This window comes from Akebia trifoliata, chromosome 3 (assembly GCF_017979445.1).
Source record: "Akebia trifoliata isolate Shusen 1 chromosome 3, ASM1797944v1, whole genome shotgun sequence".
Lineage (NCBI taxonomy): Eukaryota > Viridiplantae > Streptophyta > Magnoliopsida > Ranunculales > Lardizabalaceae > Akebia > Akebia trifoliata.
The window spans coordinates 59,113,937-59,132,287 of NC_141377.1; the positions used below are offsets into that span (position 1 = coordinate 59,113,937).

Here is an 18,351-nt window from a genome sequence, read left to right on the forward strand (position 1 = left end):
AATAGATCAAAATATGATGATATAAATACTTATCTAATCATTATTCATTTTTATTAATCAATGAATATTATGTGCAATTTTCTTATTAATAAAGTAAAGATTATTATTAAGAGTAATTTACTAATACTTTCTATAAGTAATTTATAATTACAATAAATATTTTTTCAAAAAAAAAAAAAAACATTCTAATAAAAGTTTGCCATTCATCAAATCTTGATTTATATATATTAGTTATTTTTAGTAAAATCAACTGCTTAGTGAAATATTTCATGAAATAAATAATAATTTGCACAAATTATTTACAAAAAGAAATTGTTAAAATCACCACAGTAAGGCTGTTCAAAGATTAAAAACAATTCCAGCTTCATGCAGGAGAGTTGCAACCTGCAATCCGAACTGAGGAAAATTTTTGGCACAACCCTTTGCTCGGCCATTGTAGCACATGTATCTCCCAGAAGCATAAAGAACATGATGACGTGACATCATCCTCACATTCCGCCGACTTATCACCAACAGTCTATTCAGGTCCTAACTCAACAGTGGCAACCAAACATGAGTTGCAGGTTTTAACCCAACACCTTAGAGCACAAGCTAATGACAGCCATGCACCACCTGAATCTGCATTCCCAAAGGCACCCCTCTTTCATGAAGATTCAAGACATGTCAAACCCTGGTAAGACTCTTCGCTTTGCATTCGAAATAAACCACGTGCTCCACCGCTTGTGTGGGCCCCTCTCTAATGTTAGATTAGGTTTAAATGGAGAAGAAAAGACGGAAAATCTTGGAAAACCATATTAATAGCATAGATTTTTTGTTTTCATTTTGTATTGTGAAGTCAAATTTTAAAGTCCGTTGCATAAAGACATTTTGCCATCACAGCACACTTATAGACCCACTGGTATCAGCGTTTGGGCCACTAAAAGGTTAGAAATCAAAAATTAACCTAGGTAAAGTTTAGATCATCATGGTTCAAGAAATACAGTAAATGTAAAAATGCCCTTGAAATGGAGCCAACCTGTTAAATTCCCATTGATAAGATGATGCCAATTAAATTTATATTTGATAAAATGTTCACCCCCATATCAATTATATTCATCAAGAAAATTGTGGGGTGTTGTAAATTCAGGACAATGAGAAAGATATATAAAAAAGAAAAAATAAAACTTTCCATGATTTGTTTAATTTTTATTTACAAATTTAGCTATAAAGCAGGATGGTACCCTAGAGGGGCGATACTAATGTTTGTCTCCACCCTTTGAGCAGCTCTCCTTAAACTCATTTCATGGCAACATTCAAGTGCAAGCCGAAGTGCAGTACCGACACCTAGCACAACAAGAACACCTGCACAGGAGATCCTTCCATATCATTAATTGAACATTCAGTTTGACAAGAAGCACAGAATTTTTGTAGATGAAGAGATCATACCAATTATAATGTTAACAGGCAGCGCAGACACACCAAGGGTTATGGATATCAGCACATCCAACAGGAGCCCACCAATAAGGATTGAGAATGCCACCCAAAGTGGACTATAACAACCCTGTCATAGCAACACTAGAAGATTCAACCAATGTCGTAAAGAGAACTGAAATCTTCGTAGCAGAAATTTAATTGATGGATGTGACATGAGCATGATAGTCATAATATGATCAATTATCACTTGGACATAGTGACCTACATACCCTTTCAGGTTCTGGTGTAATGCCCGGTCCTCGGAAGGTTGAGTCAATCCTCCAAACCCAATAATTTCTCTGCAATAATCAAATGTAATATATATATAGAGCAAATCAAAAGTCAGATGCCTACAAAGAGTTCCTATGAATATACCATCAACAATGGGTATTTAGTCTAAGTTCCATTTCATATTGCACTGGATTTTCATTCCTAAATTACTAGGTTGAGACAAATATAGCTCATATGTTAAGAGTAATAGTGTCGGTTGATTATAGTATGTGTCTTGGTGGTTGGACCTTAGGTACACAAACATGGTTATGTACCTAAATGAATGCTGGAACATCTATTAATACTTTTCTCAAATAACAATATTTTTCTGGCACTTCTATAAATATTTCCAACATAAGGTACAGTGAAAGATGGCTGAGCCATATTCAGGACCTACATGACAAAAGTTATTTTTAAATAACAATAAAGGAATCATTGAAAAGTAAAGAAAACATTTATAAACAATATAACTTAATGAAAGTAGATTTCTAATAGCAAACCATCATTGTATTTAATAACTTAAATGATTTGTATATGGAAGATGGATTGCATCAACCGTCTTTCAGACCTAGGAGATCACTAACATAAATTGCGGCACCATTCTTATGTGCTAGGATGGTTAGTGTCTTGAAAACAAACAAAAAATCCTGAAATGCTGTGTCCTTGTCATATAGTTCAGCACAAATCTAATACTCCTAGCAGTGTTGTGTTGACTAAACAGAGGTGCCACAATGAGAATTTAAATTCCATGTACCATATTGCAATCCATTCCTAGCAGCAATGCTTATGGATAGAATTCAGCTTTAGGAGAAAGATCATATTCAATTTTTAAAACTTTGGTCCTACTAAATAAAGGTACCTACACTTGGCTGGGACTCTGGAGGTGGCACGTTTGTAGCTATCTGCCTGCATTTAAAATTCCGGAGCATATCATCACACAATTCAAAGCTGGGATAAATTGATATTTTGAACAATTAATGTACTGAATGACTTACTGGCATATCTCGCATTTATTTGAACCTCTAGTACGAAACCAAGTGTCGATACATGAACGGTGAGCTTTTGCAAGCCCACCTCGACATTTGCATCCAAGATCTATCAGATTTTCCTCCATTTGCTGCTGACAAATTCTGTTTTAAATAAAAAACAATAAGTAGTTATATCCTATGCAACTAGAAATAAAAATCGGAGAAAATAACAAAATACTATAATTTATCCCTGTGAGAAAATCGAAATATACTCTGTGCATATCTTTTTGCAATTCTTTAATAGTCGTAAACGACAACCTTCCAAAAGCATTACAAACCTAAAGAATGGAGGATGCAATATGACGAGAGAAACCCATGGGGGGAATTAAATGCTTTAAAAGTGTAATCGGGTCAATGCAAGACAGCTATTTATGATTTTTGAACCCCCTTACAAACAAAGCAGCACCACCAACGGTCCTTATTTGGAAAATTGAAATTCATTTTAACTTGGATAAGCTGATAACTGACTTTAGGAGGCAAATTTTTACACCAGCTTCTCATCCAAGTGGACTTGGGGTCAGCTGAATGAATCCTGTTCAACCATTCAGTTGTGTCCAATAAATGTCTTTTGTTATTGAAAGTGGTGCTTGTCTTATTGTGTGTGTACATGCAGAAGGATCAGACCACCAATTTGCAAGTCCCTCCTAGATGATCTCCAAGGCCAAAAATATCTACCCAATATCAATTATAATAGTGTGTACATATCGGCTTTCACTATCTAAATCCATGTCCTTTTGGGTCTTCCACTCTCTTTTATAACTTTCAACTTGCATATTCCTTCTAACTGGGGTTCCAATCGGCCTTCGCTGAATGTGCCCAAACTATCTCAATCATTTTTCTCTGAGTTATTGCCCACTGGAGCTACTCCAACATTTCCTCAAATGCATTCATTTCTAATTGTATACTACTCAATCTTTCCACTTACATTAAAATATGTACAGAAAATAATTCCTAAAAGAGAGTTAGAGTTTTCCACCATATTAAGTTGTTAACTACATCTATAGTTATTTGATAGTCTTCCAACTTATACATCTACTAATATTAATTTAGTTATTAGACAGACTTTTGGTATATGGATGTTTTCTTTTACTTCATTTCTTACCCTACTATTTTTTTCCGAAAAACCTTCAAATTTAAATATAGATATTATATTATACTAAGATACCTATGTACAGACATGCCTGTTTTTTGGCCTTCTAGAAGCAATTTCAGACTAGCCATAAGCGTATCACACTGATGCACGTGTTCATGCCATTGTTACATAGATTTCAACATTTTTGTAAGAAAATCAGTACAATAAGAAGTTTCCCTTAACCCCAATGAGCTTCTTGAAGAGTAGTGTGTGCACATTGAGCCGTCTTAAAAACAAGGGGGTTCAGGTTTGGTGCCTTTATTCCATTTGAACTATGGAAAGGCTGGCCTGATGTGACTTTCTAATGTACATGAGTGTCACATAGGGCTTACAAGAGCGGTAATCAGTGACCCTATGACCTATTGGTCATGGATATATCAATTTTGCAGAATGCTCAAGAGCGGTAATTAGAAAGGGAGTACAACCTTGAATCTATCTAAAATTCATGATAAATTAATAGCCCACAAATGATCACCAAGTTCAGCTGAACCACCTTGGAGAGCGTCCAAGACTTGCTGTGACTTGTGAACAGAAGTGAATATCTTACACTAATTCCCCTAACAAGATAATCCTTTGGACTCTGAGGTTTGAGTTCTCCAATCAACAAAAGACCAGCTGCTGAAATCATCGAAGGAATATGCCATGAGTATGATCCCTAGTAGCATTAAATGCTATGCAACAAGGACGACACAGACATGCATGTCGTTGTCCAATATAGGCATGAGTTATCTGGCACGATGCCTTTGAGGAGCCCAAAACTCCGACACATACAAACACATATATTATAATGCAGATCTTTTATATAAAAAATGAGGAGTGAAATCTTTGAAACATGGAAGAACTAAATGAAGGTCTCAGCTTGGTATGTTGGAAAAGTCTGTGAATGGTATAAAATAAGTTATTAATAATAAGAGAGGAAAAAAAAAAACATTTCCATACATATAACTTAATAGACGTTAATTTCTAATGTCAAAAACACTATTGTGTTCACCAAATTACAAAAATTAGTACATGGCAGATGGATTGCACCAACATTCTTTCAAAAGTAAACTATACAAAATTACAAGTCATTAAAATATATAAGGGTGACACAACCTTACATGTTAGATTTTGTATAAGAGTATGTCAACAAGTGTCTACATCAAGAAAAAGCTTGAAAGTGATGTGTCTATACATTGGCTAAATTCATAAAAGGTTGTCATCAGTTCCAATCTAAGAATGGAAACCTTGTAGAACTTGACCACAACCAGTTTTAACTTACTAGCATAATTGAAGCTTTCAAGGGCCAGTGTCACAAATTTCTAGACAAAATAAGTGGGCCAACTTTCCAATAGCAGCCTCAGAAAGTCCATTCTGAACTATTAAACTGAGTAGCTTACTAAATACATAAAACGTGGTGAATAATTTTGACAACATACTCTTACCCCTGAAAAAAATTCACCAAATGACAAAAAGTAAAATTTACAATAGTGTGGCTTTAAAACCAACTCTGACAACTCATGCGTGCTCCCACATAGACCGGAAACTTAGCATTAGGTAATGCCTATGAGATAGGGGTCCATGGGGCAATGTGACACCTAGGAGAAACATGGGCGGTGCTTTATTTATGCAATTGATTTTTTAAGTGAGGTCTTTACTTCCAGAAAAAAAAAAAATGTCATTCAGTTCCTACACATTTTCATCCTCGAGAACCAAATACCAAAATTTTTGTTGGGAGATGTAAAATTTCATTGAAAATTTTTCTCTTACCAATTTCATAAAAGTTGAAGAAATGAAAATAGTTAGAACTATTTATCTATTAAATTGGAAGGTGTGTTACCAAAGATGTGTCAAATTAGACAAATGGATTGATAGAGTTTTATAGTGTAATAGACTTGGAAGTCTTTCAAATTTAAAAGAAATGTGTATGCTCAATGGTCGAAACCAAGCAAACTCAAATTTTTTTTTTTGGGAAAAGTTAGTGTTTTTCAAGAAACAAGAAATTCATGTTTCAAATACCAATCTCCCTTGAAACAGCAAAGCCTTTATATGTCTAGCCTATGTGAAATCTTTTGAGTCTAGCGCTTTAGCAAGAGCTAACCACTTTTTTCAAAATGTCTTCCTTGACCTTATTTTAGCACAAGGGGCCTCGGCTAGGCTAGTTGAAATGTTTGCATGGGCAATGCCCAAGTAAAGCCTCACTACACCAATTTAAATTTTCAAGAACAAATCATAAAATTACATATAGGTGTTGAACACTAGCCATCAATTAAATCTGGATTTGACCTTATGCATGATGAAAATTCTAAGATTGATCAAACATTCTTGTAATGTATTTTAGAAATCAATAATTTTAGTCAAGGTGATCATTTTTACAACAAGAAATAGTGTCACATAAAAAAGGTATTATTCGATAAAGAAATCATAAAACCAATAACCAACATACATACAACAAAACTAAAGGTAAGGTCCATCAACAATACAGTAACATGAACCACTAGAAGCAACAGAAATGTTAACAGTACTCAAGCAAGTAGAGAAGAGCATCCCCTCGCGTTCTTGGTTTACAACTATGTAGGTTTGTGGTACACATAATAATTAGCATCATGATATCATATTATACAACCTTGCAGTATACTAGTCGCAGCTTTGACTACACAAAGATCAAATGGATCACAAGACACAGAAAATATAACTACTTTATAACCATCAACGAAGCTAGAATTTGGACATGCCACCAATTGTAACAAATAACAACCATGAACATGCTTATCAGAGAGTCTAGATGACCAATTCACGAGCATAGGCAATTCTGAATGACCAAAACTACAAATAATTACAAAAACTACAACTGATGAATTCATGCACAAGGACCATCAAATTCAGGGCACAAGGATTGGAAGCAACTGAAACCAAAATCGAAACTGAACCCAAAACATTAAGTATAACAGTGCCCATGGACAAACAAATATTTGAGACTGCAATAATGCAAACATTGCTAATAGTGATTCAAAATACCAAAATGTAGTGCCAATACAATGCAAGTAAACAAGAAAGCTTAAGCATAGTAATATAGAGATAAAAAAAAAAGGTCTGAAGTGAAAGAAGACTTGTACCAATTTCTTCCAGTTCACAATAAAAAATCTATCAAATTTTCAACATAATAATATAGAGAAAAAATGAATTGGACCAATTGCTTCAAGTTCACAATAACAAATCCATCAAATTTTCAACATAATAATATAAAGAAAAAATGGGTCCGCAATGAAAGAAGATTTGGGCGAATTATATCAGATCCTTCAAAATTTTCAATTTACTCACAGTGAGCTTTTACAATGTTATGGGGAATTGAAACCAGTCAAACTTATTATTATTATTATTTAAATAATAATAAATAAATAAAACTCAATTGATCTAATTAGTTTTTTTAAAGTATAATCAGAAATAGAATTAGTGGATGGAACTGCAAATACCTGCATTGTTCATGAGAACTTTCACTTCTTGATAAAGAATCATTTTTAGTAGTAGTCCCTGAACTAAGAATTTCATCCTTGTTGGTGCCCAAAGTCTTCGAAAAATTCATCTTTGGTTCATCAATCACTAAAACCGGATCAGAAGCACAGGAACCCTCATTAGAGGCCATCGCATTCACCTTAGGTTCTGTAGTGGCAGGAACCAGACTAGCCAACTCACCATTAGAGGTCACAATGGTGACAACCTTTGGATCATCTTCTTCAACACGTTCCCCCAATGATCTACGCCCTTCTCCTCCTCCTTCCTTCTCCAAATTCTCAATCGAACCTTGTTCTTCAAGGTTCGAGAAATCGATGCGGTGTTCCCCAACTGCAACATCGGACCCATCGTTCTGCATTGAACTATAATTTGCAGAACTACAACTACAATTACTATTAGTACTTGAATCTAGTAAACCCTAACTCCACAACGAAGAACGAACTCCAAACCCTAGAATAGACAAGATTAGCAAATCATCGAAACCCAAATTAAGTCTTGATTTGCAAATTGCGATCCGATCAACAACACCAAACACTTAATTTCTTCATTCTACGAGCATATTCTACCAAAAAGATGAGAAAGAAAGATTAAAAAAAAAAAAAAAACCAGACATAAAGAGGGAGAAAGAAAGAAAGAAAGAAACAGAGACAGAGAGAGGAAACGTTTACTAATTAATTATAATTATAATTAATTATAATACGTTTCCTACTTCTTACTGTCCTTATCTCATTTCTAAACTGCTCAATCTTCTTATCTGAGGAGAAAACATTGGATACACTATCTTTTTTCAAAGTGTGATATAAATACGTCTTTAGAAAATGCCAAGTATCACTCTTTTTTTTTTTTTTTTTTTTAGTCTTTTAAGTAAGAGAGGTTGAGATTAGTGTTCCTAGGATTCTAAGGACATCAAAATTTTGTATTTACAGAAGATAGCGAATTGGAACCTGACCGCTATTAATGTGATTGTGTATGAGACGTAGCTGGGGAGCCTGTGATACATTACTAAAAGCGTTGTGATTTTCAGACGCCCCATATGACTTACTCTCCATGACGTGGCACATTCTAGAACCATAGATTTCTCATCGGGATACACGTGTACACATCTCCATTAATATATGACGTTGAGTATCTGGAGGAAAATAATATATAGTATTATTAGCACATGCCACGTTAGGGGTGGGCGTGGGTTTAAGGGGGTGGCGTCAGTAGATCATTATTCTTACAAAACTGGTAATCTTGAGGAATCCGGCTTTTTAGCGGCAATTCCGCTTCAAAATTTTGGTAAAACCCACCCTTTTTAAAATGATGATGACATTCACCTTGCGTTTTTTTAGAATATTTCCTTTTTCTAATTGTTAATATGTGCCTTGAGCTTGGCAGGTAGTAGGTCAGAATCATATATTTGAGGTTGAGGGGGAGAAAAGAAAAATGAATAAACTTAGAAAGGTATTATTAAAAAAAATAAGATAAAAAAAGACAAGAAAATAAAATTGACAAAATATTCTTGAAAAAAGAGTAGGATAATAAAATTAAAAATTGTCATTAAGATTAAATCTCAAATATCCACTTTTTATGTGGGGAAATAAAATAAAAAAAAGTGGGATTGAGTATTATATTTTAGATATATATATATATATGGGAAATGTTCAATAATCTAAGCTTTACCCTACACTTTAACAAACGTGTTTTGTCCTACATGGGTTAGAAGTTTTGAAATGGGCTGATTTTTGGTGAGGATGATCTCTATGATTAGAAGATCATCCTCACCAAAAATCAGCCCATTCCGAAATTTTTAGCCCTATGTTTACAAGTTGAAAAATCGTGGACTGTTCATTTTTTGTAAATCATTTTTGATGGGGTTAGAAGTTTTGGAATGAGCTAATTTTTGGTGAGGATGATCTCCTCACCATAGAGATCATCCTCACTAAAAATCAACCCATTCCAAAACTTCTAACCCATGTAAGACAAAACACGTTTGTTAAAGTGTAGGGTAAAGCTTAGGGTGGGGAACGGGACCCTATATATATAGTAGAGTTTTGCCACCTCCTCTTTGTGTTAAAAGAGGAAAGATAGTAAAATTTAATAAAAATTATTGAAATTAGGAGAAAATAGAAAAAATAATAAAATTGAAGAGCGATGAAGAGAAAATATAATAAAGTGGGGTAGTATGAACTATAGATCCCACTTTATTATAGCTAGATCAATGAGAAATTTATACCGCCACAAAACATTAGTTAGAATGGACCCATAGTTGTATTTTGTTACATAGATGTGGGGATGACCATCATGCTCTCATCATCACAACCATCATCTATCGTCATCTCATCACTATCCTCGTTGTCGTCATTTTTGTGAAGTTGAAGATTATTGATTTTAGAAAAATTAAAGATTTTTTTAGTTATTTAAGTTACTTTTTTATTAGTTTAAAAGAAAGAAAAAAATACATGGGACAATTTGAAAAATATAAAGGTTTCTTAAGTTCCTCCAAAACTTTGACTCAACTTAGCCAACCATGAAAATATAAAGTAAATAAATAATAAATAATAAAATAAAATTTAGTATAATTCATCACTAATCTATCCATAAAACAAATCATTGATCTTATCTGAATCAAAGAAAAGAAAGTCAAATGCCCATATCCTATAAACTTGCCTAGAAATAAATAAATGATAATAATAAAATCATATAATAGGTCACCAATTTATACTAAATAAAGTCATTAATTTATCTATATAAATATAAATAAATAAATAAAACTATTAATCTATGTCCTAAGTCCTAACTTATTCCGAACCAAGCCAAGGCCAAAGCCATTGTTTAGTTTGGTTCTCAACTTGAAACAGACGCCTTAGAGCTAGTGTTGCGTTAAATCTGGGTCAGGCTACGGCCAGTCGATAATTTGGGCTGGCCTAGCCTAACTCACTACGTGTATTTTATTTATGATATATTTTATCCAAAAAAGATGTATGATCTTCTAAAAAAAAAAAAAAGTAAAAAAAAAAAATAATAACTAAAGCAAGTTAAAAGTGAAAAGGTTTAACCATTTTTGAAAAATTAGGATAGGGATTGGACCCTATATTTTTTTTATTGAAAACAATGTAGGATGACTCGAAATGATTTCTAAAAATGCATGAATTTAATTGTTTTAAATCCGCAAATCAACCAAGGTGGGTGATAAGAGTTTAGAGCTGGTATAAGTATAGCCATATTGGAGATTATTAATCTCTATTCTCTACAAGTTAAAAAACTAGCGTGGCAACTTTGGGCGGGCTGGAGAGTAAACCCAGGCCTAACCTAAGTTGCAGAATCCTCAACCTGAGCTCAACTCAACTCGAGCTTGAACTTTTAAAATCGGTTTGACTTCAACTTAACCCAAATTATGTAATTTTGGGCGAGCTGGATGGATTTTGGAATGTTTAGTCACTGTATCAATTTGGTTTAAACTATGTTTTATGTTAATTATTGAGTGGAAGGGTACCAACTTAGCAAACCACAACCTAGGTTCAGTTAACCTCCTTGTACTTGACTCTCCTTCGTCTTGACCACTAGCCACCCCTTTTGCTTGCCTTCACAAAAACAAAACAAACAAAAAAATTAGTTCATTATTGAGTATTCATATCCATAGTCACAAAGTCCGAGTATAGGTTTAAAACGGAAACTTCGGAAAAACATTGAAAATGAGGGAAAAATAATAATAATGAATATATATATATATATCCGTGTACACATATATCTACAACGTGTTTTCTTATGTGGGTTAAAAGTTTCGGATTGAGCTGATTTTTAGTGAGGATGAGATCATCCTCACCGAAAATCAACTCAATCTCATCCTCATTGAAATCAGCTCAATCTGAAACTTTTAACCTCATCAAAAGTGACTTACAAAAAATGGACGCTCCACAATTCTTCAACTCATAAATGTGGGGTTACAAATTTTAGAATTAACTGATTTTTACTAAGGATGATCTCCTCATCGTAGATATCATCCTCACAAAAATCAGCTCAATCCAAAACTTTTAGCCCACATAGGACAAAACACATTGTAGATATATGAGTACATATATGTATACATGGATCTTGACCCCATATATGTATAATGAAAATTCATAAAATCAAGTTATTATCATCAAATCTCATATTTATATATTTATGAGTCATTAAATCCTATTATATATCAAATCCACATTGAAAAAACAAGAAATTGTTTAATTTTTTGTATTGTGAAAATTTTTGGAAAAAATGGGAATAAAAGGACGTTTTTTTTTTCACAAATGAAAAAGTAGCATTTTTTAATTGTTTTAATCATCATAGATGCAAGACGGGTTTTTTTGTTATTATGTTTATATCCACTCTTAGAACCTTAATACACAATCTTTTTGTTCTCTACAAACTTCAACTTGTACATTCCATCTAATTGGGGTTATAATTAGCATTAATTGCAAATGACTAAATGATGGACTTACTTTTAGTTTATCACATATTAGAAAATTACATTTTTTTTTTTTTCAATATTCATTTCTAGTTTTTAATCGATGTGATCCATCTTTAGAATCATACCTCTCTACGCTCTATCAATGCACTATTGTTTATTAACTGCATGGCAGTTAACTCTGCAAGACATAGTTGGTCTTAACATTGTCTTATATTAGAGAGAAGGTTATGCAAATGTCAATTCACTTTATCCATCTAACTCTAATTCTAAGGACAATATCTTCTATCCATTATTAAAGAAAATAGAGCTTACCATCACTGGAAAAATATAGTCATCTTATATACAGCAAAGAGGATGGAAATGTCACCTCCACTTTATCTACCCAACTCTGTTTCTGTGGACATTATCCTCCATATTGTCTCTCTATCATTAAAGAAATGGTCAGACGGAAACGTGTCAACTTAAGCATTCGCACAAATATGTTTTTTTTTTCATAATATAATTATGAATTACACAAACGATGATTAAGTTCATTGCATGCATCCAAAAAAAGGTTACGTCCTTGGGAAAATTTTATGTTCTTCGACATCGTTGTTGTACCCATAGAGCCATCATTGTTATTATCAAGGCCTTATCTCAAAAATCTGGGTTAACTAAACAAATCTTGTCCTTAAAATTCAATTTTGTCAAAAGCTATTTTTTGCTAATGCATGCAGTCTTGTTCCTATGTACATGAATGGTTCAGAGGTAAGGGTGTGTAATCTATAGTTTTCGTTAGACATGGTGATGATAAGCCATGGACACTACATTCAAATTTAGACTTTTTTTTGTCACCTCATCACACTCTTTTGAGACCTTTAAAGGGCAGATTAGGCAAACCCATCCAGCAGCAATCTTTATTCCTTTCCATGTGCACAGAATTCAGTATCTTATTCTTTGTTTGGCATCCAAGGTATTCCATTTCCCTCTTCTCTTGCAACAGTAACATTTCATGGCCCTCATAAATTCAACACCATAGTACACGACTTCAGGTATCAACCATCTTGCACACAATCCTCTAAGAACCTCTGCCCATTTAAGCCATGGTTCCAGAACCAATCAATCTCAAGCAGCAAGGCCACTCCACCACCGAAGAAGATAGCCAACTGATCAATCTCGACCGTGACCTCATGGACATGGCTTCAATGCTAAGCCTTACAGATGTTGATATCGAGAACGAGTCTACTACGACGCAAAATGATGAGTATGAGGAGGATTGTGGTTTAAGAATCATCGCGATTGAAGACAGCGACACTGGAGAGCAAGAGAAGTTGGATAAGACATCTAATAATACTCATGGAATGTCAAATGATAATGAAGTATTGAATGTGTATACAAATAGCAATTTTCAAGCCATCAATAACTCAATCATGCTTAATGGAAGCTTCAGCTCCAGGGATCCTGGTGTTCATATGAAAACCACCTATTATGTGGACCATAGTAAACAAAGGCCAAAGAAGCATGGCAAAAAGGGTAAGAGAAATGTTAGGGGAAGCTCCCAAAGCAACCAAGAGTCTGGTAGTGGTATCTCTCAGGGTGAAAGTAGTAATGGTGAGGCATGAAAGTCATGTTTTATTTAGATACATGACTCGGGAAATAACACGTGATTTCGATCGTGCAAAAAACAAAATCCAATGGTTGAGAGTTATCCTCGAGATAAGTATCTAATACCAACCGTTTGATGTTGTACTTACAAGGTCAAGATCGTATGTTATTTCATGAGTCATATCTTGAAATATTTTTTAATGAATAGTGAACTTTTGAGGTTTTAATGTGGCACATTCAATTTTATTATTTTCTTTAAATTTGTTAGTTTCTTTGTTTATTTATTTTTTATACAACTACTCAAGGTTTACAAAGTTAATTAAGTAGGCCTTGCTTTACAATGAGTTGACTCAAAGTCAAGATTCTTCGACTTTAAGAATTCCTCTTTCATCCCAGGACAGCGGACTCATTTGCACCAATGACCCATTTGCTTCTTAGTCACTGTACAGCGGCAAAGATTCATCCTTCGATGGTTTGAGCAAACCAAGGAATGTCATTTAAGTACGAGCATTTACTAAAATTTATGAAAGTCACTTGGTTTTTTTTTTCTCTTTGTTCAAAGCTGAAACCCATTTCAAAAAAATTCAGACACAAGGTTTAGGAGGATCCATTATAATGGTATTGCAATACAACGATGAAACCTATTGTTAATGTCACATAACTTTGTAATATGTATTTCAAAACAACAAAGCAATGTAGTCAAGAGAGTTGAGTGACACCTTGGTGAAGCCTCAGCGACAAGTTATTTATTTCATAAGAATTACACTATAAGAATAATAGACAAAAATTGATTGAAGGAAAAAAGTAATGACGTACATAGCTGTAAAATGACAGGGGAAGAGGATACACAAGAAGAAAAGAAATAGAGGGGAAAAAGGATGAAAAAAATGATCGAGGATCGTTTGTATTTCACAGATATAGTTCCTAATAAAGTATAAGAGAGAAATTTGTTTAAGGGTTCTTTATCAATCAGATAAGGGGGAACTTTTTCCTATATAAAGAAAAATGAGATAAGGGTTCAAAACATGCATAAATAAGAGAAATTGGTTGAAAATAATTTGTCGGAGCTATTTATACTCAAGTGTAACTTTTATAAAGGAAAAAAAAAAAAAACAGGGGTTAATTATACTTACAGTTAATACAAATGAAAGAAAGAAAGATATTGGTTTCTGCCATTGAATGAAACAAATTGGTTGAAAATGATCTATAAGAATTATTTCCTTGAGTGTTGATACATACTATATACTAAGTTGCATGCTGCACATGCCAGGTGGGATGGCACGTGCGGCCCGCCAAAGCAAAAAAATATATATACTAAGTTGCATGCAACACCTGACCTAGACATTACAGGTCTTGGCTAGGAGAAGCATTAACTACATTGCAACAAGGGAAAATGGAATTGAAACTGAATGGCATTTAAATTTATAAGTTTAAGTCTTTTGTGGCTGTTATTTTCAAAATATGTTATATGAAAATAACATTTGGAAGAACCCATTATAACAGTTTCTATATTGTAACAAAAGAATACTACACATGATACAACGAGCATCATATATGGTGCACTAACAAAAAATGTAACAGTAGATGGGCGTCATGAGAGATGCATTTGAAGATTCCGATAATGAAGGCCAATTTTTTATTTTTATTTTTTATAAGTAGATGATTTATTCCTATGAAAAGAAGAGGTGGGCGATTGACCAACCTAAGATACAAGTCATAGCCGAATATAGAGAAAACAAATTATAAAGGAACAAGCCCTGGGCAAAAACAGACCCCAAGAATTTTCAGAACATACCAATCCCATCTAAACAAGAAATCCTCAAAAAAATCACTTCTAAATTCCTTGAAAGTTTTACTCCAAAATAAAAGATACACCATAGCACTAATGACAAATTCATAGATTGAGCTCTCTTTCCCTTCAAAGAACTGATTTTCATTTCTCTCCATATAGCCCAACATACCCCAAAAGGAATCATATTCCACAAGATCATTTGCCATGAAAAGAATCGTGAGGACTTCTATGAATGAAACGATGACGAAATAAGGACACTTCAAATAATTTAGGGAAACCCAAACAAACGCAAAAGGTTTGGGAAACGATAATCTAATGGGAGTTGCTTAGGAAATCTATGCCAGAATTTTAACCCTCCTTTACAATAGACATTTTTCTTGGACCCTTTTTTCTGGACTCCTACTGTTTTCCCAAGTTCTGTAACTCTCAATCATTTTACTCTTTTCCCATGTTCTGTAACTATCAATCATTTGAATAAGTCTAAAATGGATCTCTAAGGTAGGTCCCATTGAATGATAGTTCTTCAACACAGAGCGCTTTCTCTACCTGATCATCTCAGCGTGATTCTTCTTGCAAAAAGACTACGCTAAGTTAAATGTAATAAGATGGTGAATAAAAGAACAGGACAACATTATGCTGACCAGCAAAGTTCTGAAAATAAATCAAAAAAAGCTTATGGGGCCCGAGAAGTTCAAATGCAATTTGTATTGCTGAAGTATAATCAGCATCTGATACAACATTTTCCAGTTCTTGAGCTTCTAGAAACACTTCCTTCTACCGTAGCAGAGGAAAATACCAACAAATAATTTATATGAGAATTCCAGAATTTTCTTAGTAATCAGAGATTTCTTTTAGATGGTAAAATAAAATACAATCATATGATCAGGTCACTTTTTCGCACAAGTGGTCAAATTGGTGAGACCCAACGTAATGACAGGTTTCACCATCTCAGCCACCCCCCCCCCCCCCCCCCTTGCATGAGGACACCATGTCAGCAACCATGCTGGGTACACCACCATAGTAAGTTAACTCCCGAAGGTCCCAAAAATACAATCAAAGATGGGTTCAACATAAATGATTTAACTAGATGTCACTTGTTTGTAGCCCAAAAATAAAAATAAAAAATTGTTTGAATTATGAAACAATCCCACAAGTTTTGGATGCTAGAGCCTAGAAATACATTAAAACAGAATACCTAACACAAATACATAACTCTTTAAACCCATTTGTTCAAGATTTACATAGTTAATGAAATATGCCTGGTTTTTCAATTGGTATCTTCAAATTTCAAATTCTAGACTAACTAGTCCTGGAAAACTCAATGGGTTGGTTGACTCAAAGTCTAGCCTGATTTGACATCTTAACATTAATCACAAATTCAAAGGAAATAAATTGTTACTAGATCAATAATAAATACAATAACAATTACAATGAAACACAATCAGCAAGAACACAGAGAAAAAGCCCTTTGCTTTAATTGAAATTTGGACTAGAACTTACCAATAAGTGATTTTGATTAGAATGAAACATGATACTTGTCACAACCCCCTCGTGCCCCTAATCAAAAACCCCAACAAGAAAAACAATAATTTTACAATCTAACCTAATTTTATTAGGGTTTGTTTTGTGTACCTTCCAAGAACGCAAGAATTTTGAAGAGGAGACATCCCAAACCCTAATTTGTCTGCTGTGGGTGGCGGAGAAGAGGATTTTAACGTCAGGATTGAGAATCAGAGAAGTGATGAGCATTAATCGAGGTATTCGATGAGTCGATGATCTTTATCTCGTCGTCGTTAGCGCAGACTATAAAAGATTCGTAAAGGTCATCCTGTGCAGAATTGTTGCAGAGAAGGGACACATTGGTAGTTCTTAAAGCTCACACTCAACGCCATGGCAGACAATGAAAGTTAAAGAAACGAAAATTACTCGATGTGTATTTGGTACCACTTCTTATTCTTAAGTCTGAATGGAGGTGGTCATCTTTAAAATTCAGACTTTTGAAGTTCTATTGCCATTTATTTCAATTCAGATTTTAAAATTAAGAACTAAAGTTTAGAAATTTTGATTTAGTGGTGGGGAGATACCGGATGAAACTTCTGAATTTTAAAATACATTTCCCAAAACACTGATTTCTATCACTTATCATTTATTTATATAAATTTTAAAATCCTTAATTTTAATTTTTCTATCTTTCCTTTCTCTTCTACCTTGTTTTCTTATACAATAGTGCTATCAAGGTCTCTTCCCTTTATCTCGTTTCGTATTCGAAAATCTTATATTTTTCATTTCGAAATTAACACAGTAAAATCTCTTTCTGTCTTTGATCTATCATTTTCATTTATTAATGGACATCTTTTTTTCTTCTAACATCATATATTTCATATATATAATTTAAAATTCTCTAAAAAATTTTGGTGTATGAGATTTAGGTTTTGCTGATTTTGGTGTTTCAAGAAAAAACGATTGAAATTATTAAGATAGTCATCTTGGTCTTGGATAATTTTTAAAACCATAACCTGCTAGTGCCTTTTATAGGAATAGCTCAAGATTTTCTATTCTATGGATGATGAAATTGTGTAAGTATCATAACATATTATGTTTTTGAGATATTTGATTTGTTAGAAATCGAAATTTAATGTGTGGATGGTTTCATTTTGCATAACATGTTATGTTTTTCGGTTAATAATATATTAGAATTATAAAAAGGTAATATTATCAAAATAACCATTATGTTTTAAAATTATGTTTGTAATCGGAAACTTTTAAAAATGACAAACAAACAAACAACTTTTCTAGAACCAAATTTTATATTACAAATTTCAGGAAATAGAAATTAGAGTTCAGACTTCGGAAGTGTTACCATACATACATTTAAATGACCCACATGGAAAGATTTATTTCTAAATACATCATAAGGTTAAACAAGACATTTGGTAAACTTTTTCTTTCTAACTGGTCTTAGGAGACCATTTTCACTAGGGGTGCACATTGGATTGGATAAATCCGAGATCCGAACCAATCCGAAACTTTTGGATTGGATTGGTTCGGATTAAACACACACACGGTTCGGGTACGGATCGAAGAAAAAAAAATCCGATTAATTTGGTTCGGTTCCGGATTAGGATATAATAGAACCGAACCAATCCGAAAACCGAACCAATTATATATA

At 33.5% G+C, this 18,351-nt stretch overlaps 1 protein-coding gene and 1 long non-coding RNA gene across 4 annotated transcripts; both read right to left on the bottom strand.

Annotated features, from left to right (window-relative positions):
* Window positions 1–1,005: 1,005 nt before the first annotated feature.
* Window positions 1,006–8,894, bottom strand: LOC147408435 (RING/U-box superfamily protein). Its single transcript, XM_086437458.1, has 6 exons — window positions 7,335–8,894; window positions 2,718–2,852; window positions 2,586–2,628; window positions 1,683–1,751; window positions 1,426–1,540; window positions 1,006–1,341 (listed from the first exon to the last, which is right to left on the bottom strand). The coding sequence occupies exons 1-6, from the start codon at window positions 7,730–7,732 to the stop codon at window positions 1,202–1,204; spliced, it is 900 nt and encodes a 299-aa protein (XP_086293584.1). The 5' UTR covers window positions 7,733–8,894; the 3' UTR covers window positions 1,006–1,201.
* A 462-nt stretch (window positions 8,895–9,356) lies between these two features.
* Window positions 9,357–17,385, bottom strand: LOC147408436 (uncharacterized). 3 transcript variants are annotated; one of them, XR_015177095.1, is made up of 4 exons: window positions 16,815–17,264; window positions 12,641–13,099; window positions 12,119–12,229; window positions 9,357–10,940 (listed from the first exon to the last, which is right to left on the bottom strand). It is a non-coding gene; the product is annotated as an uncharacterized LOC147408436 (long non-coding RNA). The 3 variants fall into 3 exon arrangements; XR_015177096.1 differs by lacking the exon at window positions 12,119–12,229 and having other exon boundaries at window positions 9,358–10,940; window positions 16,815–17,255; XR_015177094.1 differs by lacking the exons at window positions 9,357–10,940; window positions 12,119–12,229 and having other exon boundaries at window positions 12,438–13,099; window positions 16,815–17,385.
* Between the last annotated feature and the right edge of the window lie 966 nt (window positions 17,386–18,351).

Bases quoted from the DNA above. Each gene is read 5' to 3' on its own strand.
- LOC147408435 (XM_086437458.1), bottom strand. From the start codon at position 7,732: ATGCAGAACGATGGGTCCGATGTTGCAGTTGGGGAACACCGCATCGAT. The intron at 2,853-7,334 runs GTATTTGCAGTT...TATTTAAAACAG, and splicing joins AGTTCTCATGAACAATGCAG to AATTTGTCAGCAGCAAATGG. The intron at 1,541-1,682 runs GTATGTAGGTCA...TTGCTATGACAG, and splicing joins TTACACCAGAACCTGAAAGG to GGTTGTTATAGTCCACTTTG.